General features: G+C 39.3%; 1 protein-coding gene across 8 annotated transcripts in view; it reads right to left on the reverse strand.

The window, feature by feature from the left end:
• NEBL (nebulette) overlaps positions 1–27,873 on the reverse strand; it is a 341,974-nt gene that overhangs the window by 45,806 nt on the left and 268,295 nt on the right. For 5 of the 8 annotated variants that reach the window (XM_075587534.1, XM_075587536.1, XM_075587535.1 and 2 more), the window contains 13 exons: positions 26,093–26,197; positions 25,782–25,889; positions 23,453–23,563; positions 21,610–21,717; positions 21,382–21,492; positions 18,403–18,513; positions 15,978–16,082; positions 9,894–9,998; positions 7,759–7,863; positions 6,108–6,212; positions 4,527–4,631; positions 3,106–3,210; positions 1,645–1,737 (listed from right to left, as the gene is read on the reverse strand). The exons of 2 other annotated variants lie outside the window; for them this stretch is intronic. In XM_075587534.1, coding sequence (XP_075443649.1) covers positions 1,645–1,737; positions 3,106–3,210; positions 4,527–4,631; positions 6,108–6,212; positions 7,759–7,863; positions 9,894–9,998; positions 15,978–16,082; positions 18,403–18,513; positions 21,382–21,492; positions 21,610–21,717; positions 23,453–23,563; positions 25,782–25,889; positions 26,093–26,197 — 1,377 coding nt within the window. The remainder of the gene's footprint in view (positions 1–1,644; positions 1,738–3,105; positions 3,211–4,526; positions 4,632–6,107; positions 6,213–7,758; positions 7,864–9,893; positions 9,999–15,977; positions 16,083–18,402; positions 18,514–21,381; positions 21,493–21,609; positions 21,718–23,452; positions 23,564–25,781; positions 25,890–26,092; positions 26,198–27,873) is intronic. One more of the 8 variants, XM_075587533.1, reaches the window with a different exon arrangement.

A 27,873-nucleotide genomic window follows, 5' to 3' on the forward strand; every position in this document is an offset into this window, starting at 1 on the left:
CTCTGTCTCTCTCACCCTCTCTCTCTCTGTCTCTGTCTCTCTCACCCTCTCTCTCTCTGTCTCTGTCTCTCTCACCCTCTCTCTCTCTGTCTCTGTCTCTCTCACCCTCTCTCTCTCTGTCTCTCACCCTCTCTCTCTCTGTCTCTCACCCTCTCTCTCTCTGTCTCTCACCCTCCCTGTCTTATTTTAACTGCCGTATACCTACACCGAAGTAACCTACCCTTCTTTCTTCCAGATCTGACTCAAGTTTCACACGGGAGACCTCGAAAGACAGGTAGGGAACACCTCCCCTCCAGTATAGTACCTTGAGGGACTGCGGATCAGGTAAGATCCCAGCTGCTTTAGAAATTGTGAAGAGGGGGCATCCAGACACTGGTTAAGGGGTTCAGAATCATTCACATCTGGGTTTTTTTTGTTCGATTAGTGAGGTCAACACACACACACACAACTATGTAACAAAGACTAATGGTCGTAAGTATAAGTGTACTACAATAAATAAACTGTTATGTAAAAAAAAAAAATGTCCCGGTTTTTCATTTTCAAAATCTGGTCACCCTATACTTGAAGGCTATCCTAAGGAAAGCCAAGTATCAAAGAGGGTCTGAGGTTGTACAGCAGATAGGAAAATGGGCAGACTAGGTGGACCACGTGGTTCAATCTGCTGTAAAATTCCATGTTTCTTCCTCCACCCCTTAGAAGAGGGATGCATCTCCAAGCCTACAAAGAAGAACATGTCTTTGCTGCAGCTGCTCAGCATTCCTCACCGGGGCCGGATTACCCAATAAGCAGACAAAGAACATGCTTAGGGCACCAGCAAAGCAGGGGCACCACAAAAAAAGAGAATTTGTGTGAAAGAATGTGATATTTGATATTTCAAAAAAAGCATCAAACTAGTCACCGCGAGAAAAATCACAACTTTGTTGGATTTTCTTACACTACACTATATACTCTTTCCCAATTTTTCTGTTTGCTTTTATCACTTATCCCAACCTAAACCAGGGGGTGTACTACTAACGTAGATCGAAATAATGCTAGGAAATCAGATCCTGTCATGTGTTGCAATACATTTATGTTCCATTCTTAATATATATATTAATTACTATACGGCACTGCTCGGCCAACCTAGAATTTAAAGGATTTAAATCTTAATAAGCCCATTTATTTAATTTTACTTGAGAGGAGCAAAAAAGACCAGCAACCTTTTTATGGAAATAAAACAGGATTCATACAACTACACCAGGGGTGGCCAACTCCAGTACTCAAGAGCCACCAACAGGTCAGGTTTTCAGGATATCCCTGCTTCAGCACAGGCGGCTCAATCAGTGGGTAAGTTGAAAACCGAAGCAGGGATATCCTGAAAACCTGACCTGTTGGCCACTCCTGGACTAGACTTTCAATGTTCTCTGGAAGCAATCATGTCCCAGTCTGTACTTAATTTTTCTCTTTACTGTGGTACAGTATGTTAAAATATTGTGTAGCTACCTAGTTTAAAGCAATCTCAAAAGAGGTCTATTTAATAGAACAAGTCTTCAGTATCTAATTAGGCAGAATTGTTCTAAATTCCCTGCAAAGGCAAAATGTAACTTGAAAGAGAAGAATGTATTCATTCCTTTGTAAAGATCATTAATGATATAGCGTACTTACTGCACTGATATTTTGCTGCGTTTTCTTAACACGCTCCGTCTCTGGAGTGTCTTTAACTGCTGTACCAGCTCCCAATTCTTTTTTATAAAATACCTGCATGTAATTACAGAACATAGTAATTATGAGCCAGTTAGGAATGCAAAGACTAGAGCTAAAATGTGTCCCAAGATATAAATTAGATGACACAGAAAAAGAAGGGAATATCTATGTGTAGTAGCGTTAAAGCAGCAACTCATGTGAAATTATATATATATATATATATATATATATATAAATATATATATATTTTTTTTTAAATAAATCAGTTCTGTAGTATTAGATAATACTTACTGCATTAAAAAAAATGAGTCAGCTCATAGTGCAATTTGTAATGAGTTTTAAAGCATCCTTTGATTTCTATAGCAGGTTTTAGCCCACCTCACAAGCAGTGCAAGATCTTTGCAACACTTTCCTGTTTGGGATCATTTGTTACCAACATTCCCAGCAGTTTGATCAGTAAACATTAACAATAGCTAATGTTACCTTAGTAATATAAGGAAACATTGTAGCTGCTGAGTAAGGCTAAGGCCCTGCTCCCTCAGTCAGCGCGCCCACACTGTAGACAGGCGGGGCACTGACAGACACAGACCGCGATATGCAGGTCTGTAGGGAGCCGGAGCGGGAGGTGGGCGTGGCTTGAGCAGAGGGACCCGCTACTCCCCCCCTCCCTCCACGGGCCCGGGCTGCAGGAGGGAGCTGCTGCGGGCTGCTGTAAGGTAAGCAGCTCCCTCTCCCTTCTACCACAACACACAAACACACTACCTTGAATAGGAAGCTGCCTGATGACAGCTCCCGCCCCCGCCGCTGATTGGCTCATCAGCGCACCACGTGACGCGTCACCGCTCGGGATCACAATTTTCTTGAATCCCCTGCCGGCTGACGCGTCACTGTGCGTAGTGAGCCATCAGCAAGGGGGGACTGGGACCGGCTCGGGAGGATTCCCCTGCTGGTGGGGAACGCTCACGCAGCCGTCCGCGCCGCCGGGCGCAGCGGGTCCCAGAGGTTACACTGACTGAAGCAGTCATTATGTTAGGCACATAATCAGGATTTTTACACATTTATAACAGGAGCACCAAACGATTGCAAGTTTAGGTAAGAATGTAGAATTATACATTATCACATGCTTTACATATACAAATAAGAAAAAGAAATAGGGGGGATGTACAGTAGTATTGCTTCTTTAACTTTATTTATTTTTTAAATCTCTCGATTACTATATCCCAAGATATGAAATATCAGTAATTCTAAGCCTGTCCGAGTTATATATATATTTTTTAAACTATGATTTTGGAAGAATATAAAATAGCATACCCCCTAGAGGTTTTAACTTACTGTATGCTGTAATATTTTTAAAATAATAATCAGAAACAATTGTGAATAAAGGCAACATTGGTTTAGGTTTTCATATCGATAAATACTTACAGTACTTATGTTTTTCTGATTTTCTTTAACTCTCTCTATTTCTGGGATATCCGCTATAACAGAATATGTGGAAAGCCTTTTTTCAGCTTCATCTTTGTATTTGTTCTGAAAAACACAAGAATTAACATTAAACCTATGACCAGGGAGGTTCCACGCGTTTCCCCTCTCCCCCCGCCTCGTACCCACATGTAACGTACAAATAAAGACAGGAAACGGGAACTAGAGGTAAAATGGCCGCGGCTATTTATTTATAAAACCTAAGAGGGGTAAATGCACTTCCTGCCAGAGTGCTCCTCTGACATGGCGGGCAGCAAAAAAGAGGACGTGCTGCCCGCCAGCCTGGCCTTAAGTAGGCCTTCTTGGAACTCCTCCCCTGAGCCGGGGAGGGAGGTGTGGGGGCGGGCCAACGAGGGGAAGGCCAGACCCCCCCTGGTCATGAAGCCCCCCGCCTATGGCTAAGGAGGCTGCTTTCTCCCCCATTCCAACACTAAACCAATGTTGTTAAAATGTATTTATTGAAATACTTGTTCCCTACAGTATCCTTAACATGTAATAATAAAGGTAAAGAATGACAATACTTTGAGATGTTTTGGAAAAAAAAAAAAAAAAATTGTTTTATTGCGAGCAGCATATAAAATATTGTCAAAAAAGGATATAAAATAGAAGATTCCTTGAATTCACTATATGTTTCTGAGTGGTAATTGGGAACAGAAATGCAATAAAACATACAGGTCGAGTAGAGTACACAAACAGGAAAACGTTATCCTCTGCTAAGGTATACAGAATCTACATTTCCCTAACCTAACGCACTCGATCCGGCGTTAACGCCCATTAATGTGAATAGGAGTTAGCACACTATAATGTGCGCTAACCTGTGCCGGCGTTTGATGAATTTGCCCCATTGACACATATTTACTAAGCAGCAGCACCACTGGTGCAGCGGAATCAGACTGAATAGAAAATGTAGCTCATGCAGGTAAGTTGCAAGAAAAGCTGTATATACTGCAGAAGTCCATAGAAACAACCAACGTTTCGGTCCTCACAGGGGTCTTCGTCAGAGCAAACTGTGAGGACAGAAACGTTAGTTGTTTCTATGGACTTCTATATACTGTACAGCTTTTCTTGCAATTTACCTGTGTGGTGATGCATTTTTTTAGTCAGTCTGGTTCCGCAATGTTAATCATGGTTGCAGTTCTGGGTGATGCACTTGTTTAGATATATAAATATATATATACAGTAATTCTGTATGCAGAACTGTACAGAGAAGTTTGCAGGCACGATGAGGCCCTGCTCTGGCTATCAATGAAATATTAATTATTTCCTTTGAAATTCTTACATAGAAAATAAATTAATGAAATGTAGTATCATAATATTTTTACTTAAGAAGCATTTTATCACTTAAAAATATACAAAATACTTACAGTACTTATGTTTTTCTGATTTCCCTTAACTCTCTCTATTTCTGGGATATCCGCTATAATAGAATATGTGGAAAGCATTTTCCCAGCTTCATCTTTGTATTTGTTCTGAAAAACACAAGAATTGTATTTCTTGAATACTTGTTCCCTACTGTATCCTTAACATGTACAAATAAATGGAAAGATTGACAATACTTTTACATGTTTTGAAAAACTTTTTTTTATTGCCAGCAGCGTATAAAGTATTGTCAAAAAAGGATATAAAATATAAGATTCCTTGAATTTATTATATGTTTCTGAGTGGTAACTGGGAAGAGAAATGCAATAAAACATACAGGTCAAGTAGAGTAAACAAAAAGGAAAAGGTTAACCGGTGGTGGATATTCCATTAGGCCCGATACGGCAACATTTTGGGGCAGCAAATTTCTGTCTTTAATTTTTTTTCCCTCCATATATAATGCAGTACAGTGCAGGCCCTGCCCTCTTCCGCAGTTATTGCCGAGGGAGAGCTTGGGGCCCAGGACGGCAACATTTTGGGGCAGCAAATTTCTGTCTTTAATTTTTTTCCCCTGCATATATAATGCAGTACAGTGCAGGCCCTGCCCTCTTCCGCAGTTATTGCCGAGGGAGAGCTTGGGGCCTCTGTACAGTTCTTACCTTCTCCTTAGTGACTCCCCTCCTCCTGCAGCGTTAAATGACGCTGCGACGTCACGTTACCATGGTAACGTGACGCCATGTGACATCACGTTGCCGTGGCAACACGATGCCATGTGACACCGCAGCATCATTTAATGCTGTAGGAGGAGGGCGGCACAAAGGAGGAGCGCGGCGGCACCAGGTAAGTGCCTAAGGACGCCAGTTTTGTAAATCCGCCACTGAGGTTAACACACCCGATCGGGCGTTAACTCCAATTCACGTTAATGGGAGTTAACAAACTATAATGTCCTCTAACCTGTGCCGGCATTTGATGAATTTGTCCCATTGACACATTTGCTAAGGGGTGCAGCATCAAGCAGATAAATTGCAAGAAAAGGTGTATTTAGAAGTCCATATAAACAGCAAACGTTTCTGTCCTCACAGTTTGCTCTGACGAAGATCTCTGTGAGGACTGAAACGTTGGTTGTTTCTATGAACTTCTAAATACACCTTTTCTTGCAATTTACCTGTGTGGTGCTGCATTTTTTATTCAGTCTGGCTCCGCGATGCTCATCACGGTTGCAGTTCTGGGTGATGCACTTGTTTAGATATATAATTATATATAATGCTGACAGCGTATACAGAACTGTACAGAGAAGTTTGCAGGCACGATGAGGCCCTGCTCCGAAGAGCTTCCTTACAATCTAACTTTGATGCCTGGGGCACAGAAAGGTAAAGTGACTCATCCAAAGTCACAAGGAGAGCTGGCTGGGATTCAACCCGGGTTAACCCACTTCAAAGGGTGCAATAGTGAGAGAAGGCGCCATCAAAGAAATTGTAATTATTTCCTGTGATATTCTTACATAGAAAATAAATAAATGAAATGTAGTATCATCATTTTTTTACTTAAGAAACATTTTATCACTTCAAAATATACAAAATACTTACAGTACTTATGTTTTTCTGATTTCCCTTAACTCTCTCTATTTCTGGGATATCCGCAATAATAGAATATGTGGAAAGCATTTTTCCAGCTTCATCTTTGTATTTGTTCTGAAAAACATAAGAACGAACAAACATTAATCCCGTTCTCCCCCATTCCAACACGAAACCTATGTTGTTAAAAAGTATTTCTTGAAAACTTCTACCCTACTGTATCATTAACGTGTAATAATAAATGTAAAGAATGCCAATACTGACATGTCTGGAAAACAATGTTTTTCCTGCCAGCAATGTATAATATATTGTCAAAAAAGGATATAAAGTATAAGATTCCTTGAATTCATTAAAGTGTGTTTCTGAGTGGTAATTGGGAACAGAAATGCAATAAACACACAGGGCAAGTAGATTAAACAAACAGGAAAACGTTATCCTCTGATAAGGTATACAGAATCTACACTTCCCTCCCTTCTTATTTTCGGGATCAGTCACAAAACGATGTTGGCTTTTAACAGCCATCAATGGTGTTAGAAATCAACACTTGGAAACTGTTATTCACAGCCAGTGAATAAGAGCTTTTGGGGCAGATTCATCAAGCACCGGCACAGGTTAACCAGTGGGGCATTTCCCATTAGAGCTGAGAGGTCCGGGCCTAGGGTGGCAACATTCTGGGGCGGCACATTTCCATTATTTTGCCCCATATACAGTACAGAGGTCCTGTTCCCCACTAATTGCCGAGGGACATTGTGGGGCCCCTGTAAAGTTGTTCCCTTCTCCTTCGTGCCACCCTCTTCCTTCGTCTGCATCAAATGACCTAGCAACGTCAAGTTTCCATGACAACATGACGCCGTGTGACACCGCAGCGTCATTTGATACTGGAAGAGGACGGCATACACGAGGAGTGCGGCACCAGGTAAGTGCCTGAGAGCAGGAATTTTGCAAATCCGCCACTGAGGTTAATGCACCCGATCAGGCGTTAACTCCAATTATCGTGAATATAAGTCAACACACTATCATGTGCGCTAACCTTTACCGGCTTTTGATGAATTTGTCCCATTTACACATAGATACTAAGGGGTGCAGCATCAAGCAGGTAAGTTGCAAAAAAAGTGTATTTAGAAGTCCATAGAAATAGCAAACGTTTCTGTCCTCACAGTTTGCTCTGACGAAGATCTCTGTGAGGACTGAAACGTTGTTTTTTTCTATGAACTTCTAAATACACCTTTTCTTGCAATTTACCTGTGTGGTGCTGCATTTTTTATTTAATCTGGTTCCCCGATGCTCATCACGGTTGCAATTCTGGGTGATGCACTTGTTTAGATATATAATTATATATAATGCTGATAGCGTATGCAGAACTGTACAGAGAAGTTTGCAGGCACGATGAGGCCCTGCTCCGAAGAGCTTCCTTACAATCTAACTTTGATGACTGGGGCACAGAAAGGTAAAGTGACTCATCCAAAGTCACAAGGAGAGCTGGCTGGGATACAACCCGGATTCACCCACTTCAAAGGGTGCAATAGTGAGAGAAGGCGCTATCAAAGAAATTTTAATTATTTCCTGTGATATTCTTACATAGAAAATAAATAAATGAAATGTAGTATCATCATTTTTTTACTTAAGAAACATTTTATCACTTCAAAATATACAAAATACTTACAGTACTTATGTTTTTCTGATTTCCCTTAACTCTCTCTATTTCTGGGATATCCGCTATAATAGAATATGTGGAAAGCATTTTTCCAGCTTCATCTTTGTATTTGTTCTGAAAAACATAAGAATGAACAAACATTAATCCCGTTCTCCCCCATTCCAACACGAAACCTATGTTGTTAAAATGTATTTCTTGAATACTTCTACCCTACTGTATCCTTAACATGTAATAATAAATGTAAAGAATGCCAATACTGACATGTCTTGAAAAAAATGTTTTTATTGCCAGCAATGTATAATATATTGTCAAAAAAGGATATAAAGTATAAGATTCCTTGAATTCATTAAAGTGTGTTTCTGAGTGGTAATTGGGAACAAAAATGCAATAAACATACAGGGCAAGTAGATTAAACAAACAGGAAAACGTTATCCTCTGATAAGGTATACAGGGCCTCATGCAAAGAGCAGCGCTATTTAAAATCTCGCCATTTTCCGGAGAAAATCGCGCAAAAAACAGCTGAAAATGGAGAGGTAGGAAAAACGCGCCATTTTTTTTTTTCTATTTGAAAATCTCGCCGCGCGGCTGGCGAGAAACTACATTTCGCCAGTCTGAAAAATATCCGAATTCAGAAAGGCGCGCTCGCCATCTAGCGGCTGTTTTTGGTGCGATTTTCTTCAATTTTCTCCTCCAACTAAAGTTGGCAAGAAGCAGGAGCTCGCCGGCTATAGGAAAAAAAAAATGCAAGATTTTTTTTTTCCCCTTTCAGCTGCGCGCATCTCCTCATTTACAATTCTCCACATGCAGTAATGCTAAAAATACCGGATTTCGCCCATTTCTGCATATGGAGAATAAAACTCTCCATTAAACCTACTTTTTATTCCCCTCTCCAATTTTAAATAGCGCTGCTCTCTGCATGAGGCCCACAGAATCTACACTTCCCTCCCTTCTTATTTTCGGGATCAGTCACAAAACGATGTTGGCTTTTAACAGCCATCAATGGTGTTAGAAATCAACACTTGGAAACTGTTATTCAAAGCCAGTGAATAAGAGCTTATGAGGCAGATTCATCAAGCACCGGCACAGGTTAACCAGTGGGGGATTTCCCATTAGAGCTGAGAGGTCCGGGCCTAGGGTGGCAACATTCTGGGGCGGCACATTTCCATTATTTTGCCCCATATACTGTACAGAGGTCCTGTTCTCTTCCCCACTAATTGCCGAGGGACATTGTGGGGCCCCTGTACAGTTGTTCCCTTCTCCTTCGTGCCACCCTCTTCCTTCGTCTGCATCAAATGACGTAGCAACATCAAGTTACCGTGGCAACATGACGCCGTGTGACACCGCAGCGTCATTTGATACTGGAAGAGGGCGGCATACACGAGGAGTGCGGCACCAGGTAAGTGCCTGAGAGCGGAAATTTTGCAAATCCGCCACTGAGGTTAACGCACCCGATCAGGCGTTAACTCCAATTATCGTGACTAGAAGTCAACACACTAACATGTGCGCTAACCGTTACCGGTTTTTGATGAATTTGTCCCATTTACACATAGATACTAAGGGGTGCAGCATCAAGCAGGTAAGTTGCAAAAAAAAGTGTATTTAGAAGTCCATAGAAACAGCAAACGTTTCTGTCCTCACAGTTTGCTCTGACGAAGATCCCTGTGAGGACTGAAACGTTGGTTGTTTCTATGAACTTCTAAATACACCTTTTCTTGCAATTTACCTGTGTGGTGCTGCATTTTTTAGTTAATCTGGTTCCGCGATGCTCATCACGGTTGCAGTTCTGGGTGATGCACTTGTTTAGATATATAATTATATATAATGCTGACAGCGTATGCAGAACTGTACAGAGAAGTTTGCAGGCACGATGAGGCCCTGCTCCGAAGAGCTTCCTTACAATCTAACTTTGATGCCTGGGGCACAGAAAGGTAAAGTGACTCATCCAAAGTCACAAGGAGAGCTGGCTGGGATTCAACTCGGATTCACCCACTTCAAATGGTGCAATAGTGAGAGAAGGCGCTATCAAAGAAATTTTAATTATTTCCTGTGATATTCTTACATAGAAAATAAATAAATGAAATGTAGTATCATCATTTTTTTACTTAAGAAACATTTTATCACTTCAAAATATACAAAATACTTACAGTACTTATGTTTTTCTGATTTCCCTTAACTCTCTCTATTTCTGGGATATCCGCAATAATAGAATATGTGGAAAGCATTTTCCCAGCTTCATCTTTGTATTTGTTCTGAAAAACACAAGAATGAACAAACATTAATCCCGTTCTCCCCCATTCCAACACGAAACCTATGTTGTTAAAATGTATTTCTTGAATACTTCTACCCTACTGTATCCTTAACGTGAAATAATAAATGTAAAGAATGCCAATACTGACATGTCTTGAAAAAAATGTTTTTATTGCCAGCAATGTATAATATATTGTCAAAAAAGGATATAAAGTATAAGATTCCTTGAATTAATTAAAGTGTGTTTCTGAGTGGTAATTGGGAACAGAAATGCAATAAACATACAGGGCAAGTAGATTAAACAAACAGGAAAACGTTATCCTCTGATAAGGTATACAGAATCTACACTTCCCTCCCTTCTTATTTTCGGGATCAGTCACAAAACGATGTTGGCTTTTAACAGCCATCAATGGTGTTAGAAATCAACACTTGGAAACTGTTATTCACAGCCAGTGAATAAGAGCTTTTGGGGCAAATTCATCAAGCACCGGCACAGGTTAACAAGTGGGGCATTTCCCATTAGAGCTGATAGGTCCGGGCCTAGGGTGGCAACATTCTGGGGCGGCACATTTCCATTATTTTGCCCCATATACTGTACAGAGGTCCTGTTCTCTTCCCCACTAATTGCCGAGGAACAGTGTGGGGCCCCTGTACAGTTGTTCCCTTCTCCTTCGTGCAAACCTCTTCCTTCATCTGCGTCAAATTACCTAGCAATGTCACATTACCATGGCAACATGACAATTTGTGAACTTAAAGTGATTTGTTACCGGCGCTAACCACACCCAATCTGTGATAAAATAGTGCACAAAACTAAAATTCAAAATAAAATGTGTCAAGGTGATCACTGATCAAATTCTCAACCTTCCAGGAATGTGTACAGATTCCTTTCAATAGTAGCTTGTCCGGGATGGGAAGGGAGCGAAGATAGCAGGGATACACCATGAAAAATAAAAAATAAATGCATACAATAGTGTAATAAGTTCTTTTCAATCTGGATAAAACATGTATGTCTTGGCTCTATAGCAATGCCTACTTACAGCAGGTCAAAAGGTAAAAAGCATTGATCTACACAGCAGGTAGAAAGGTGTCAGGATCTTCAGGAACAACAGCCCAGGTTTACAGCATAAGAAATCAGCACCTCAGCTCAGACGTCAGTAGATGTGAGTGGATAAGAGACATGCAAAAGAAAGGCAGACCATAATGTCGATCGTGCATAAAATTTATATAAACAAACAACAAATTTTAGGAATTGTACTCACATTGTGTACATAATCATAGTTCACATAAGGCTTTACTTGAGGCAAATGGAGTGCTGGTTCAGTGTGGAACAGCTCACCGGGGATCTTCTCCTTAGACTCACAACAGACCGGGTGGGAGATGGCGTCTGACGTCACATCCGCTGTTGGGGTGACGGCATCCGGTCTTGGAGGCAAACGGTGGGGGAACTCAGCAACTCTGAAGCCTTCAGTAGAAAGAGCAGCTGCAGCAATGAAAGTGGCTCTACGCGTTTCGTCGTACTAGACAACTTCCTCAGGAGCAATGAATAATTCTCAAATGAGTTGTGGGTTTATATATACTAAACAATTGAACAAATAAGCAATTAACCAATTTAATAACAATTATATAATTGAAAATGTAAAAGATACACTGGTTCTCCAATAAATAGGTACATAACTCAGTGTTCAAAAACGGCGCAGTGTTAATACAAATAGGCATTTAAAACAACATCTAAGTAAATAAAATATCTAAGTAAATAAAATTCAGGATCTAATCATGATAATATTCTAGGTATTTATAGGGAGCCATAACTAATTGGTTCTTATGTACTCACAGAGCAAAAACGAGGGAGAGAGAGGGGAGAAGAATATAAGAGTGAATTAGTAACATATTAGTAACATATTAAGATTGATTAAAATATACACTTATATGTATCAAAAGTAATAAAAATATAAATATACATAAAATATATATAAATATAAAAAAACCTTTGTTCATTTAGTAAGTGACCCAATATTGATAATAAAAGGCACCTGACATATAGCTAATGTCAGTGGGAGAGGTCGCAGAAAGGATATACAGAGATAAGGGGCCCGAGCAGACCGTGCATTAGATAAGAAATGGGATAATCTCAAATTCTGCATTAAGCCCATTTGGCATTAATGTTTTTAATTTGTGTATCCAATACATCTCACGTCTGCTCAGATCTACATCTCTGCTGCGACCCCTCCAGTGTTGTCGCACATGCTCAATGGCAGTGAATTTTAGTCCTTTAGTATTGGAATTGTGGTAGTTAGCAAAATGTTTGGACACACTATGCGTTAGTATGCTTCTCCTAATATTGCTGAGGTGTTCTACAATACGTGTTCTGATGGCTCTTTTAGTTTTTCCCACGTATTGTATTCCACAGGGGCATTCTAATAGGTATATGACATAGTCACTATAACAATTCATATATTGCTTTATTTTAAAGTGTTCTTTGGTTACATTACACATAAAGTTCTTTTTGTCTGTCTGTTTATGTTCACATGCCTTGCACATTGTGCAACCAAAGAAGCCCGGCACAGGTTAACCAGTGGGGGATTTCCCATTAGAGCTGATAGGTCCGGGCCTAGGGTGGCAACATTCTGGGGCGGCACATTTCTATTATTTTGCCCCATATACAGTACAGAGGTCCTGTTCCCCACTAATTGCCGAGGGACATTGAACAATGTGCAAGGCATGTGAACATAAACAGACAGACAAAAAGAACTTTATGTGTAATGTAACCAAAGAACACTTTAAAATAAAGCAATATATGAATTGTTATAGTGACTATGTCATATACCTATTAGAATGCCCCTGTGGAATACAATACGTGGGAAAAACTAAAAGAGCCATCAGAACACGTATTGTAGAACACCTCAGCAATATTAGGAGAAGCATACTAACGCATAGTGTGTCCAAACATTTTGCTAAGTACCACAATTCCAATACTAAAGGACTAAAATTCACTGCCATTGAGCATGTGCGACAACACTGGAGGGGTCGCAGCAGAGATGTAGATCTGAGCAGACGTGAGATGTATTGGATACACAAATTAAAAACATTAATGCCAAATGGGCTTAATGCAGAATTTGAGATTATCCCATTTCTTATCTAATGCACGGTCTGCTCGGGCCCCTTATCTCTGTATATCCTTTCTGCGACCTCTCCCACTGACATTAGCTATATATCAGGTGCCTTTTATTATCAATATTGGGTCACTTACTAAATGAACAAAGGTTTTTTTATATTTATATATATTTTATGTATATTTATATTTTTATTACTTTTGATACATATAAGTGTATATTTTAATCAATCTTAATATGTTACTAATTCACTCTTATATTCTTCTCCCCTCTCTCTCCCTCGTTTTTGCTCTGTGAGTACATAAGAACCAATTAGTTATGGCTCCCTATAAATACCTAGAATATTATCATGATTAGATCCTGAATTTTATTTACTTAGATATTTTATTTACTTAGATGTTGTTTTAAATGCCTATTTGTATTAACACTGCGCCGTTTTTGAACACTGAGTTATGTACCTATTTATTGGAGAACCAGTGTATCTTTTACATTTTCAATTATATAATTGTTATTAAATTGGTTAATTGCTTATTTGTTCAATTGTTTAGTATATATAAACCCACAACTCATTTGAGAATTATTCATTGCTCCTGAGGAAGTTGTCTAGTACGACGAAACGCGTAAAGCCACTTTCATTGCTGCAGCTGCTCTTTCTACTGAAGGCTTCAGAGTTGCTGAGTTCCCCCACCGTTTGCCTCCAAGACCGGATGCCGTCACCTCAACAGCGGATGTGACGTCAGACGCCATCTCCCACCCGGTCTGTTGTGAGTCTAAGGAGAAGATCCCCGGTGAGCTGCTCCACACTGAACCAGCACTCCATTTGCCTCAAGTAAAGCCTTATGTGAACTATGATTATGTACACAATGTGAGTACAATTCCTAAAATTTGTTGTTTGTTTATATAAATTTTATGCACGATCAACACTATGGTCTGCCTTTCTTTTGCATGTCTCTTATCCACTCACATCTACTGACGTCTGAGCTGAGGTGCTGATTTCTTATGCTATAAACCTGGGCTGTTGTTCCTGAAGATCCTGACACCTTTCTACCTGCTGTGTAGATCAATACTTTTTACCTTTTGACCTGCTGTAAGTAGGCATTGCTATAGAGCCAAGACATACATGTTTTATCCAGATTGAAAAGAACTTATTACACTATTGTATGCATTTATTTTTTATTTTTCATGGTGTATCCCTGCTATCTTCGCTCCCTTCCCATCCCGGACAAGCAACATGACAATTTGTGACATCATGTTGCTATAGCAACGCAACGCCATGTGACATCGCAGCATCATTTGACGCTGAAGGAAGAGGGCAGCACACAGGAGGAGCGCGGCATCAGATAAGTCCCTACGGTAGGGGAAAATGTTACCACTGGAGGGATGCCTTGGGTCAAACAAATCAATCCAAAGCAATCCTACGCGTTTCACTCTGATCATGAGCTTCCTCTGGGATAATCCCTGAGAAAGTTCATAATCAGAGCGAAACACAGGATTGCTTTGGTTTGCTTTGTTTGACCCACGGCATCCCTCCAGTGGGAAAATGTTTCCCTGCCTCCGATTCTGACGGCGCGGAGGCATCCGGGTCTCAGGCGTGAGGCTCAGTCCCTGGCGTCGGCGGCAGCAGGCTCGGATCGGAGCTACTGGCATCTCCCCACATAGGCAAGGGGGAGGGCCTTTCTGCCCAGCTGCTTCACACAGAACCAGATCGGGTCTCCACTTGCGGAAAGCAGGACAGTACAGAGAAACTGGAAGGGGAATAATACCGGGCGGCCACTCTGAGGTTATAATACTCATAGTCTCTCAATACTGTTTGTTTGTGAGCTGCATTTCATCTACTCCAATACAACTTGCGTTTTACTCTATAACACTATTATGTTTCTTTTTTCTTCTTTTTTCCTATTTTCTTTAATATTGAGGAAAGTATATAGGTATACAGATTTTTTGGTGAACAGAAGTGTTTTTCCCGACCGAGTCTGTTTTCTCACGTACTCCATATAAGTGGAATATTTACTTGTTTATTCACTAATGTATTGTTGCACTTCTTAATTTGTATATTTATTTATTATATTTATAATTAATTTAATTTCACTTTTTGAGATGTGAAGTGTGTTTTTGCGCCCTGGTATTTTTTCTCCATGTCCCTTATGACAAGAGAAAACCTTATCTTTAATAGGAGCTGCATCACCTCCACCTTTAAATATATTAAAATTAGTTATTTACTCACTTATATCACACTAATAATTAATTTGCGCTTGTTTGACCCCACCCAGTCATGTGCCTAAGGGCGGCAGTTTTGTAAATTCGCCACAGAGGTTAACGCACCCGATCAGGCGTTAACTCCCATTAACGTGAATAGAAGTCAACACACTATCATGTGCGCTAACCTTTACCGGCGTTTGATGAATTTGGCCCATTTACACATAGATACTAAGTGGTGCAGCCCCATGCAGGTAAGTTGCAAAAAAAGTGTATTGAGAAGTCTATAGAAACAAACGTTTCTGTCCTCACAGTTTGCTCCAACAAAGATCCCTGTGAGGACGGAAACGTTGGTTGTTTCTATGGACTTCTATATAATGCTGACAGTGTATGCAGAACGGTACAGAAATGTTTGCAGGCACGATGAGGCCCTGCTCTGTAAGAGATTCCTTACAATGTAACTTTGATGCCTGGGGCACAGGAAGGTAAAGTGACTCAACCAAAGTCACAAGGAGAGCTGGCTGGGATTCAACCCGGGTTCACCCACTTCAAAGGGTGCAATAGTGAGAGAAGGCGCTATCAAAGAAATACTAATTATTAAATAAATGAAATATAGTATTATAAAAATGTTACTTAAGAAATATTTTATCACTTCAAAATATACAAAATACTTACAGTACTTATGTTTTTTTGATTTCCCTTAACTCTCTCTATTTCTGGGATATCCGCTATAATAGAATATGTGGAAAGCAATTTTCCAGCTTCATCTTTGTATTTGTTCTGAAAAACACAAGAATTAACATTAGTCCCGTTCCCCATTCCAACACTAAACCAATGTTGTTGAAATTTATTTCTTGAAATACTTATTCCCTACAGTATCCTTAACATGTAATAATAAAGGTAAAGAATGACAATACTTTTAGACATGTTTCATAAAAAAACACTAACGGTGTAGTTACGCCACTGATCTCCCTCCTGATCTTGCACTTTGATGCACATAGTTTGCAACAGTGACAGAAGACTGTTATACAGTAGAAAAAGCAATTCAAATATTATTTTTAGTGATTAATTATTACAATTTAGTAGAGAATAACAGATAATGCAAACTTTAATTAAAGTCAGATGCTCTTGTTGAAAGTTTTTCAGACTGAAGATAGTTAACAAGTACCTAGTCACTTTTCAGCATTTCAGTGATGGGAGAGTCCTTTGTCAAGTCTGATCAATTCTGTCAGATTTTGCCATTTGCAGTATGTAATACTTTCTTTTTACATTTGATGCAGATATTCAGCTAGGTCATAGACATTGTAATACCTTTAATACGTTAATTTGTGGTACATTTCTCCTTTTCCAACAGAACTGTACCCTGCCGCTGCCTCTGCTTTCATATGATATTAATATCATGTCAACAGATTACAGTTAGTGGAAAAACAAATCTTAGAGACATATAGTAGTATTCTTGGTCCGCCATGGCTAATTCTATTAAATAAGGAGGTATTACTGCCTTTTTACACCATTTCCCTAAATATGTAGAGAAATCCTTTATAATAACAACCTATTTTTGTTTTCCCTGATAACGGCAGTACTCATGTTCTTGTTGTCATCCCGATATACACTGTGTACATACAGTAGGGTGCAGTGTTACAAAGCGGTGCTGCTATATAAGACTCCTTCCAGCACTAGAAGACAAAATTATGGCTCATTCACTTCAATGGGTCGTAAGTTGTCTTCTTGTGCTGTAACATGTCTTATGTAATACAACTGCATAGAAAATATAGCCCAGAAGGCCATGTTCACTAAGCAGTGCTATAACAGAATACATTTTCCAAAGCTCTAAGAGACCTTATGTCCTATTTAGGATAATGGCCTTAAGATTTCTTCTGGTGCCATAAGGGGTTTTATGGAGTAACACTGCTTATATACTGTATTGCCCATAATGTCTAAACTCTACAAGCTTAAAGAAGTACTCATGGTAACACTTTTTTTTTATAGGATTGAATCAAGGGCTCTATGGCACTATGGAGGTACTTACCTCCGTAGGAGATGCCAGTAGCAGCTCCGGCTGGGCTAGTTAGGACTAACATAAGGGTGGTTTAAATGTCCTGCAGGGCAATAGGTAGCTATTACAGTACGTCATCCCTTGCGGCTTCCTATTGGCCCACGTGATGCAGAACATTTAAACTGAGCAGATATTCCGGCATCCCTTACGGAGGTAAATATCTCGGGAAGTAGGGGGTCCCCGGGGTTGAAATTAACATGGTTCCGCTCTAGAAATCCCCTGCTTCAAACCTATGCTAAAAAAACACACATGTAATGTTCATTAAGACGAATATTTCCAAAAATTTAACAATACAGCTCAACCCCCTTATAACGCTGTGCTTGGGGTCCAAAGAATCACATTGCGATATAAGCGGATTGCGTTAGAAATAATGTACAGCTGTATGCATTGTACAATAAAGTATTTAAGATACCAATAATCGTATTGTAAAGTATTCATAAATACGAAAATTGGGAGTCACACTTGCATCGCGTTATAAGCGGATCCGCGTTGTAACGGATCGCGTTATAACGGGGTTGAGCTGTAACAGGAAATTAAATCGTTTTTGCAGGGAGTGTTAAGAAGGAAAATGGATCTGATTTAAGATTTCTTGTAAGTGCCACAGAAGAAAGAAAAAAAAACTTTACAAAAAAGGAGGAAAAAATACGTGTAATTTCTAGGACTGATGAACAATCATATGACAAAACTCTCCAAACCCTTTGTTTAACATGGAATCGTTAAATATCTACAGTAAACAATATATTTAAAAATACTACTAAACATGCCACTGCCATAAGTTCAGTTTGCTCATAGGAAGGGCTGTCTGCTAAGTGACTCTGTACTCTGATTTAAGCTAAGGTCTCTGGCAAGATTATTTTAATGTAAAGTTTCTCTTTTACCATAATTTATCCCATAGTACTTGAGCTTCTTCCCCTCTTATGCGAAGTAACATTTTTCATCGTTTAGGAACATCATTTTAATAAAATATTGCACTGATTTTTGGATAATGCATTACAGATTACACATACTACAAGAGTGAAAACTCGTATTACGTTCGGTACCAACCTGGCTGACCATTTCAGAGACCCTCTTCAGACGTTGTAGCTCAGGCATATCAGCACCTACTTGCATCCCTTTACCCTTAATTTCTGTTTCAAAATCTTTTCTGTATTCTTTCTATTAAAAAAAGACATGAAATGCACTTTCAATTCTAAATGTAAATCAACAAAATATTTAAAAATTATTATTTTTGTAGAAGCAAAAGGCTTCTTTAACCAGGCTCTTTTCTTTTCAACATTTTGCTCTTTCACATTTGTGACCAAGAGGGTCTTACAGAAGCATTATCATCCCCGTATTATCTTCAGGACACCTACTGTATGGTTCTGCCGCAATTTGCCACTGTTCTCATTCTTGTGTGGAAGGGTTATATTGCTATCAAAAAATCATGGTTGGGCAGTCAATCAATAATGAGAATATCCCTACGATGTGCAACATTCTTATTAGGTCAGGTTATGCTTCTGGAATAAGAATCTATGAAGAATAATAGCAGCGGAACTGAGGGTGTCCCGGAGATAACACTGGGAGAACCGACCGCACTCCAGGAGATCCCCAAAACAATAAGGCAAGTTAAAAAATGTTTTTGTGATCTGTAGAAATATATATAACTAGAGTTCCAGCACTCACTGACTACGAGAAAAAAATTTGAAAATTGGATAAATGCCAAAAGAATCAACAATTTAATGCAAGCACAAGATAACCACACCTGGAGTGATGCTGGCACAAGCGGGTATATGGACCCTATTAACACAGTTGAAAGGGTAAAGACACACAGGGTCAGGGAATGGGGTAGACAAAAAATAAGGAGAGTGGGGGGTATACACAAGCGATGGGGGGAGGGTAAAAGGGAGGGCAACGTTTCGGGGGAAAACCCCTTCCTCAGGCCCGTTCCCTCAGGTCTGTGTGGATCATAAGGTACTTCCCTTGACCCTGTCCCAGACCACCGGAGCAGCACCCAGTAATCAAAACACAAATAAACAGCAAAAATGCAAGCTCAAATGGGCAAAGTCCAGAGTACACAGGAGTATATTAGTGGTATAGTAGAAGAATCAAACCGTCAGGTTTACTGCAACCAAGTCTCTCTCCCAATCTCTCCTGCCAGAATGTGGGATGCTTGGGTTTTTTGTCTACCCCACTCCCAGACCCTCTGTGTCTTTACCCTTACCACTGTGTTAATAGGGTCCATATACCCACTTGTGCCATCATCACTCCAAGTGTAGTTATCTTGTGCTTGCATTAAATTGTTTATTCTTTTGGCATTTGTCCAATTTTCATAATTTTCCCTCGTAGTCATTGAGTGCTGGAACTCTGGATATATTTTCACTGTTGGTTCAGAGGAATTTGGGTCCCCCTTCTGTTCCTTGCACCCTGCACATAACTATTTATACTATTTTATTGAGTGCTGTCTATCATCTTTATTTTGGTTTGTAGAAATATATATATATATTAGGTGAAAACGACAGGCTATTTGCATGCAACATATGCTGAGAAACTGAACAATGAACTCATCCTGGCATTGACAAATGGATATTCAATACTACTTCTTATACAAAGAAAAGATTGACTGTGCGCTTCTTTATCTAATTTTACAGACTGTGATTATTGGTTAGACAGAGTTGGTACTGTGCATCATATCTATAACAAACCATTTTATTAGTACAACGTGTGCCAAACATCTTTTGGAACACTTTGTTGTTTCCTGTAAAGATCACAGCCCAGAAGGGAGCAATTGCCTCACATAAAAAAAAAAAAAAACTAATTCACTAACATTATGATAATTACAGTAATTATATATGGCCTTTATATGGGTATTATGAATATGATATAATTATAACAATTATTATAATGTTGTAGCTAACCTTGTATAACACAAAATAAATCACTATTCCATTCCCAAGAAGAACAGTGTACATAGCATGAAATGTTGTAATTCTGTTTTCAAGACAGTAGATCATGTTGATGGAAACAGTTATAAATCTAATGCTTGTAGCATCTTCGTATGCAAAATCGGCTTTTTCTATTATGTGATACCCATATTAGCAAATTAAGTACTCTTCAAACTATTTTTAAATATGGTTTCATGAGATGTAACAGCGCACGTCAATGATTCCAACATAAAAAAAGGCCTTCTGTGAAACAGTTTTCCACTATGATGTGCAATTGTACTGCCAAGAAAATAAAGCTACAACCTTTACACTGTATACCATTTTAATGATTCACTTTATACCAATGTATTCAGAAAATACCCAGTGCCAGTACCAAATAAACAGTTTAAAGTGTAAAGACATAGGGGTATACTGTACAGTATGTGCCAACACAATAGCAGAGCACAAAAACATTGCACCAGAATTGCACCACTTTGACCTTGATACATATGGGCCATAGGCCGAGAGTATTAAAGCGTGAACCACGTTATGGGAGCAGAATCAGTGATACCTGCTATTAAAGTAAATTGCAAATATTGCCTGTTTCGGGTGCGATAGTGCGGATCTCGCTTTGCTGACTCCCGGCCATAGTGTTACAGTATGTGTGCTATGTGTGCTAAGGGTGATGTATTCAACCAGCAATACTATTTGAGATTTAAGGCCTTGGAATTTGTCTTTTGCCTTACTTTTGCAACCAGCTTCAGCTTGATGATAAAAAAATATATAACAGACTTTAACTTAACAAACTCATTAACTTGCATTCTGTATATTAAGCTTTGGGTTGGTTTTAAATGCCTGCAAAATCAACACCTACTTTGGCGAGTTTGAATAGGATTTGAATAATTAAACTATCAAAATTCTGTATATGATTATTTTTGGATACCAAAAGTATGGATCTACTGTAGAATGACTGTAAACGTGGAAAGCTTCCTCTCCATATGGTTTTTGTTCCATATAGGCATACTGTAGTTTCAGGCTTGATGCAGACATAATAAGATGCACATTAAGATCAATCTTTTTCATTACACCTATTTAAAAGGCATTATCAAAGTTATGCGTTTACCTGACTGACTATTTCAGATGCCCGTTTTGCTCTCATAATGTCAGGGATGTCTGCACTAAGTTCCATGCCTTTTCCTTTAATATCATTCTCAAGATCCTTCCTGTATTCTTTCTGCAAAAGGAAAACAAATAACATTTTGTTGGATAATAAACTAATAAGCAAACGGTAGGATGATATTTATGACAAAAGAACATGTATTGTGATACATATAATCATAAATCAACATACCTCATTAAATATCTGGGCAGCGTTTTTCACCCTTATTAAATCTAGTGTATCTTCTAGGTCTGTCATTCCTTTTCCTTTCATCCCTTCTAAATCTTTCCGATATTCTTTCTAGAGATCAAAAGAAAGATACATATATAGCCATGCATAATAATGGTATATTACTTGCCTCTCTGTTGGCAGTAAGTCCTGATAAGTACGGATATGCCAGCAGTAGTTATGGAGGTTTTCCCTCATCCAATGGTGAGGTGCCCTATGTATGGAGGGGAGTGGCTGTATGCTCTGAGTCCCTGAATAGTGACATCAGGGATGCGCCTGCCTCCTGAAGTATATAAGGCACAACACAGTTAGTTACAGTGTGTTCTAGCAGCTGTGGGAAGTTGTATTTTCCTGCATAAGGGATTGTAGGAACACTTTGTGACCCTAGTGAAGTAACTAGCGGTCCAGGTTGACCAATCGGCCTGTCTAAGCCACCCTGTGTCCAGGGACCTGGCACAGAGAGGATCTCCCTAGGAGAAGAGGGAATCCCACTTCAATTTGGGAGGGCGTACCTGGCGAAGGGACAGCATGGAGAGATGTGCGGCTAGAGCCGGCAGCTGCATGGGGCAGTCTGCTACATCACCGTCTACAATAAAGATGACCTTGTTAACGATACCCCCACTGTGTGAGTGTGAAATTACTCAGCAGTGGATGGCACCACCAAGAAGGAGTTCCTCACCAGGACCATCTCCCTGCGGAAGCACAGATCCTGATGAGGTGGAGGCGCTGCACATGATGCAAGTTGAACTCGCACCCACTACCTCAGCTACCTGTCCTGCTGGAAATCCCCTAATACCATAAAGCGGGAGACTCAGGAGTCCTGTTGCCTACAGGTGCATCACCAAACACAAACATGTAATGGGGGTTGGTTACTAGAGTACCCAGGCCAATGTGAGATTGGGGGGGGGGGGGGAACCCGTTACACATATTTAACCCATTAGCCAAGAAACATGAATAAGTATTGAAGTACAATTGTAGCCCAACTCAATGATCCTGGACTCTGGGATTCACCCAGGACCAGTACTGTACTAGCCAACTGCCCAGCCCATATAAGAAAGTGAAAAACCGCAGCAATTACAGTACATTTCACTGAGCTCAGGTTTTCTTCAGATATAGCCTGGCTTTGGGAACAGTGAGTTGCTGAAAATCTGTTCTGTGCTTGAATGTGAGAAAGCAGGATTCTGATTTTTGATTCTACCTTAGGTATATCCGTTATGAATATACTACGTGTTCGAATCTGTCGAAAAATCTTCAAGAATTTGATAGGTTTGATGAAGTTTTCACAAAGTTTATAGTTCTGGGAAGTTCACAACTTCTCCAGCTTACTGTAAGACTCAGAGAGAGAGAGATTTAACACCCAATGGATTTTAGTGATTATTAAAGATTTCACAACATTTTTGCGAGTGGTAAAGGTACAATATTTGTCAGTCTCGCAGCCTTTTATGAATAAAGTACTGAAAAACATATTTTGCACTCAAAGGAAGTGATACCTGCATTCTATATAAATAAACCGTTTATAACTGTTGTTATCTAGGAGGTCTTATTTTGTATGTGCTTAACTGGAGGATACTTAACTTACACTTAGCATCCAAAGAATGAAATTAAGTGGAAATCTGTTTCCATGACCAAGCAGGCATGAACACATATTTTATTTGATTATTTTGGATAACAGGTTGGTTTAACTTCTTTTTTCGCCATGGTCATTGTGCTAAATTTTAGGATTACTGAAAAATAATGAAATGTCATACAGATATATTTTCCTGAAAACATAAGCATACAAATAAAAGCAGATGACAAAAAAAAATACCTCTTTAAGCAGATTAGTGACATGTTTCACATGCAGAAATGTTGGTGTGAGGTCCAAATCCACACATGCTTTTCCTTTAATTCCTTCTTCAAAATCTTTCCGATATAACTTCTGTTCAGCAAAGTAAAACACAAAAGATACTTACTAACAAGCATACGTTTTTTTTAACTACACATTTCTGTCAGAAAGGCAACTGTGCAATAAATGGCCATGGCTGTCATTGAGTAATTTACTCATTACAGCAAATCAAAAAGGTAACCTAAGCAAGGTCTTATACTTCGAAATGCCCCAAGATCCTTTTATCAGCCACAAGTCAAATAATATAACCGAGTTGCAGGATGATTCCTACGGTGTTGTATGTGAACAGCATGTTTCCACTCTTCTATTGGCACATTCTGGGAGGCAGGGATTATCAGGCCATTTTTGGATGCAATTTCCCATTGAAGTCAATGAATTGAGCCTCCCAAAAATAGTCTCCCTGCTGTAAAACCAGTGCAAGAGAATTGCACCAGATTTAGACAACTCCAACGTCTTTCAGTGGGAATAATTTTCTTTGGTAAATATGGTGCTGTTTATATACGGTGATTTCCCCCCTGTTCTGCATCCGTAACACTTCAGTAAGTAGCTATCATTGTGGTAAAAATAACATACAAATAAACTAAAACAAGAAAAAGACTTGCTTCATTACCCACAAACACTGTAACCAATAAATAAAATATTAATAATGATTATATTATTAATAATACTAATATATATAGTATATAATACACATATATATATATACACACAATATTGCAATCCCCACCAAAATAGCAATCACCAAGCAGCACTCAGATATAAATGATTCAAGTCAGTGTATTAAAACACAAACATGACACACAAACTAAGGTCCAAAAAACCCTGTATTCAGCAATAAATGAGTATTAGGTGATACCTTTTTTATTTGGACTAACAATTTATGTCATAGGACAAGTGTTCGAGAGTTCTCCTCTCTTTCTCGGGCCAACAATACTGATTAACAAAGGTATCTATGACTAAAAAAGATGTTAGGAAAGCAGAAAAAAAACGAACAAAAAAACAGAGATGTAGATAAGGTACAGTGAGAAAGTGGTGTTTGAAGACATTGGAAGGGTAATAAAATGGTGACAGGGAACAGCATGGAAGGGGAAGGGGTTGCTGTGGGGCTGAGGGGGTGAGGGGAAAGGTGTAGATAAAAACATTGGTTAGAGAGTCAGGCAGGATAATTACAAACAATTGTGATAGTGTGTGAGAAACCCCATATCTGCATTAAGTCCTCTTTTTTGGTGTCAAAGAGTCTTATCATTCTGAGTTCAATGGTTTCCGTTCTTGGGTGCGTTTGAACATTCCATTGAGGATTTTGATTTTTAAATCATTTATGGAATGATCTGGTTGTGAGAAATGATGTCCCACTGGTGAGCAGTATCTTCCTTCTTCATGGTGTTGTATAGAGCAGCGGTGCGCAAACTGTGGGGCGCGACCCCCAGGGGGGGCGCGACACTGCCGACGGGGGGCGCGGGGTTTACAGAGGCCCTGCGCGCTTCCCGAAGGCACTTAAATTAAGTGCCGGGGGAGCTGCAGGGCCTCTGTAAACCTAACTTACCGTGGCTCCGGCGGCTTCCTCCCTGCGTCGCCATGGCAACGCGGCGTCAAAATGACGCTGCGAGGTCATGTGATGTCACGTTGCTATGGCAACGTGATGTCATTACGCCGGAGCGCGGGTAAGTTGGGGTTGGGGGGGGCGCGGGAGTGAGGGGACAGCCGGCAGGGGGGCGCAGGGAAAAAAGTTTGCGCCCCCCTGGTATAGAGTGTCTGTGCATATTCATTCTGCCTTGAAGTTTTTGGCTGGTTTCGCCAATGTAGCATCCTTAGTCACATTTGTTACATTGTATCATACAGTATATACTACATTCCTGGATGTGCAGCAGTATGATCATTTCACATTGAGTGTCACATGGTTGTGACTGGCTGTGGGATCTTGGCATACAGTATATGTTTGCAGAGTTTGCAACGTGTGTTGTTGCACGGTTTTGTGCTATTATCAGTGTCTTTAAGCTTGTTTTGAAGTTTTCTGTTGACTAATTTCTGTTTGAGGTTTGGTGGTTGCCGGAACGCAAGAATGGGTGGTTTCAGGAAGATTTCTTTTAATGTCACATCCTCTGCCAGCATGGGTTGCAGATCTTTGATTATTTTTTTTGTATTGTTGTAGGGTTGTATGTTGCCACTAGTGGTACATGTGGTATGGTGGTATGCGAGACAGAGAGACAGACAGTGTCACTAATGATTTGATGCGGAAAAACTATTTGCCCACCTGACTCTGAACCTTTTGAGCCTCCTTTGAAACTTGATAAGATGGCGTATCGACGAATTCAAGCAGTGATTTGCCTTTAGACTTCTCATACTCCTCCCTGTATTTAACCTGTAGACAAAAACAGTAGAATTACGATACAATAATATTATACGTAAAATGTACATATAAATAAAAATTACAATTATCAGGACGTTAAATTGGCCATATGACAACATTTCCCCCAAAACTAACCACGTAAAATGTTATTGAATGTTATTGTTTAACATTATGTGTTCATAAATTAAATTTATGGACACACGAATCCTCCTTACCTGACTTTGAAGCACAGCATTTTCTTTATGATGAATCTGTTCTGCTGTATCGAGAGCAAAATGATAGATTCCCTTGTTTTCTTCAAACTTTTTCCTATATATGTTCTGAAACACATAACATTTTGTGGCATTCAGTATGTTGTTTAATCAAATGACATGAAAGAAAGAGGTAATTTAAAATGGAAGTGCAGCTGTGGTGTTTGGAAGTACTTAATTGCAAGACATAAGTAAAAAGTGGAAAAGTGAGAAAAATATATTCCTGACTGAACTCATTGATATGCCATTTATATCATTTATTGACAAATGCAGTCATATAACAGACATATTGACTGTATTTGTCAATAAATGGTATATCAATGAGTGCACTGTCAGGAATATATTCTCTTTTTTCTGCTTTTGTGTACCTATATTCCATGTGCAACATGTATTACTCAATTATATTGCTTGCTACTAAACAATAGGAACCTTGTGCTGGATATCTTTTTTGTGTTCATAAGTAAAAAGTGCACTACTGTATGATTTTTCAGGTGTGTTACTTAGCAATGCCACTGCATTGCAATATTTCAATGATCCTCATAAATTCAATTACACATTGTGAAAATGTCATCTTTTTGCAGGTAACTACAGTATGAATTCATCTACCATTTACTGAAAAAATAACACAAGAGGTATCCTATAGTAATGTAGTTTCAAACAGTCTGTGCACTTTCAGAAAAACCGGTTCAGTATTAAAACAAATAACTTTATTGGCGGAACATTAGAGACCACAAACACAGCAGCATTCACAGTTACCTTGTACCACCCGCTAAGAACAAGTGTGCAGAATAACTGAGCTATTCACATATTTTTTTTTAACATGTAGCACACCTTTTCAAATCGGTTTCTTCAGAGTAAACAAAATTGGATTTGTGCATTTCTTTTAGTATCGAATTTTTGCATTCCTTAACATCATCAAAACGGAGTCGTCTTTTCAATTTAATAATAATACAATATTATTATTACTTGTTATAATTATTACATGTTATGTACTGTAGTAGAGCTATTATTGCCCGTTATGTAACGGTGCAGTGTACGCAGTGCTAAATACAGATTTTTTTTAAACCCCTGCCTTTTATACCTTAACATGTAATTGAATTCCTTTTAGTTAATAAAAAATTAGAGTGCTGACTAGAGATGGACAAATGTATTCTTCAAATTTGAATCCGACCCAGATTGGCTAACTCCTTTCTGCCGTGGAATTCCATAGAGAATAAATAGAGGTGCAGCCTCAAGCTGAAGCCATTGTGTTGTAAGCACTGCAGGGTTTAGCTGTGGGTTGGCGAGGCTGTTGCTGCTGTAGTAGTAGCTCATATATTTTTACATTATTTACTTAATAACATTTGTAGTTTAATCATTAGCCTGTGAGTGACGGGACTGACCCCTGTCTGTGTGTGTCCAGTATCCACTCCTGGGCTGTGGCCTGCCATTACTTAGCTGTCTGTGCTCCTGTACTGTTTCTGTCAACTTAATTATATAGCAGTATATTAATACTTAATAATCATAATAATATTTTTTTGCTGCGGATTAATCCGTCGTCGTTTCTTCTTTCACACTCCACCGTCTTTTTTAAATTATTTTTTTTTAACAATCCCACGTCGGATTCGATATAACCACGGCCCGGGTACTGGATTTACGTTAAATCTGACATCAGGTTGTCTAACATCCGAGAAACCGAGCCTTAAGGACGTATTTTTAATAATCGGATTAAAATTGGTGCAATCCGAAGTCAGATATTAACGCTC

The sequence above is a fragment of the Ascaphus truei genome, chromosome 2, assembly GCF_040206685.1.
Source record: "Ascaphus truei isolate aAscTru1 chromosome 2, aAscTru1.hap1, whole genome shotgun sequence".
In the NCBI taxonomy this organism is placed as follows: Eukaryota; Metazoa; Chordata; class Amphibia; order Anura; family Ascaphidae; genus Ascaphus; species Ascaphus truei.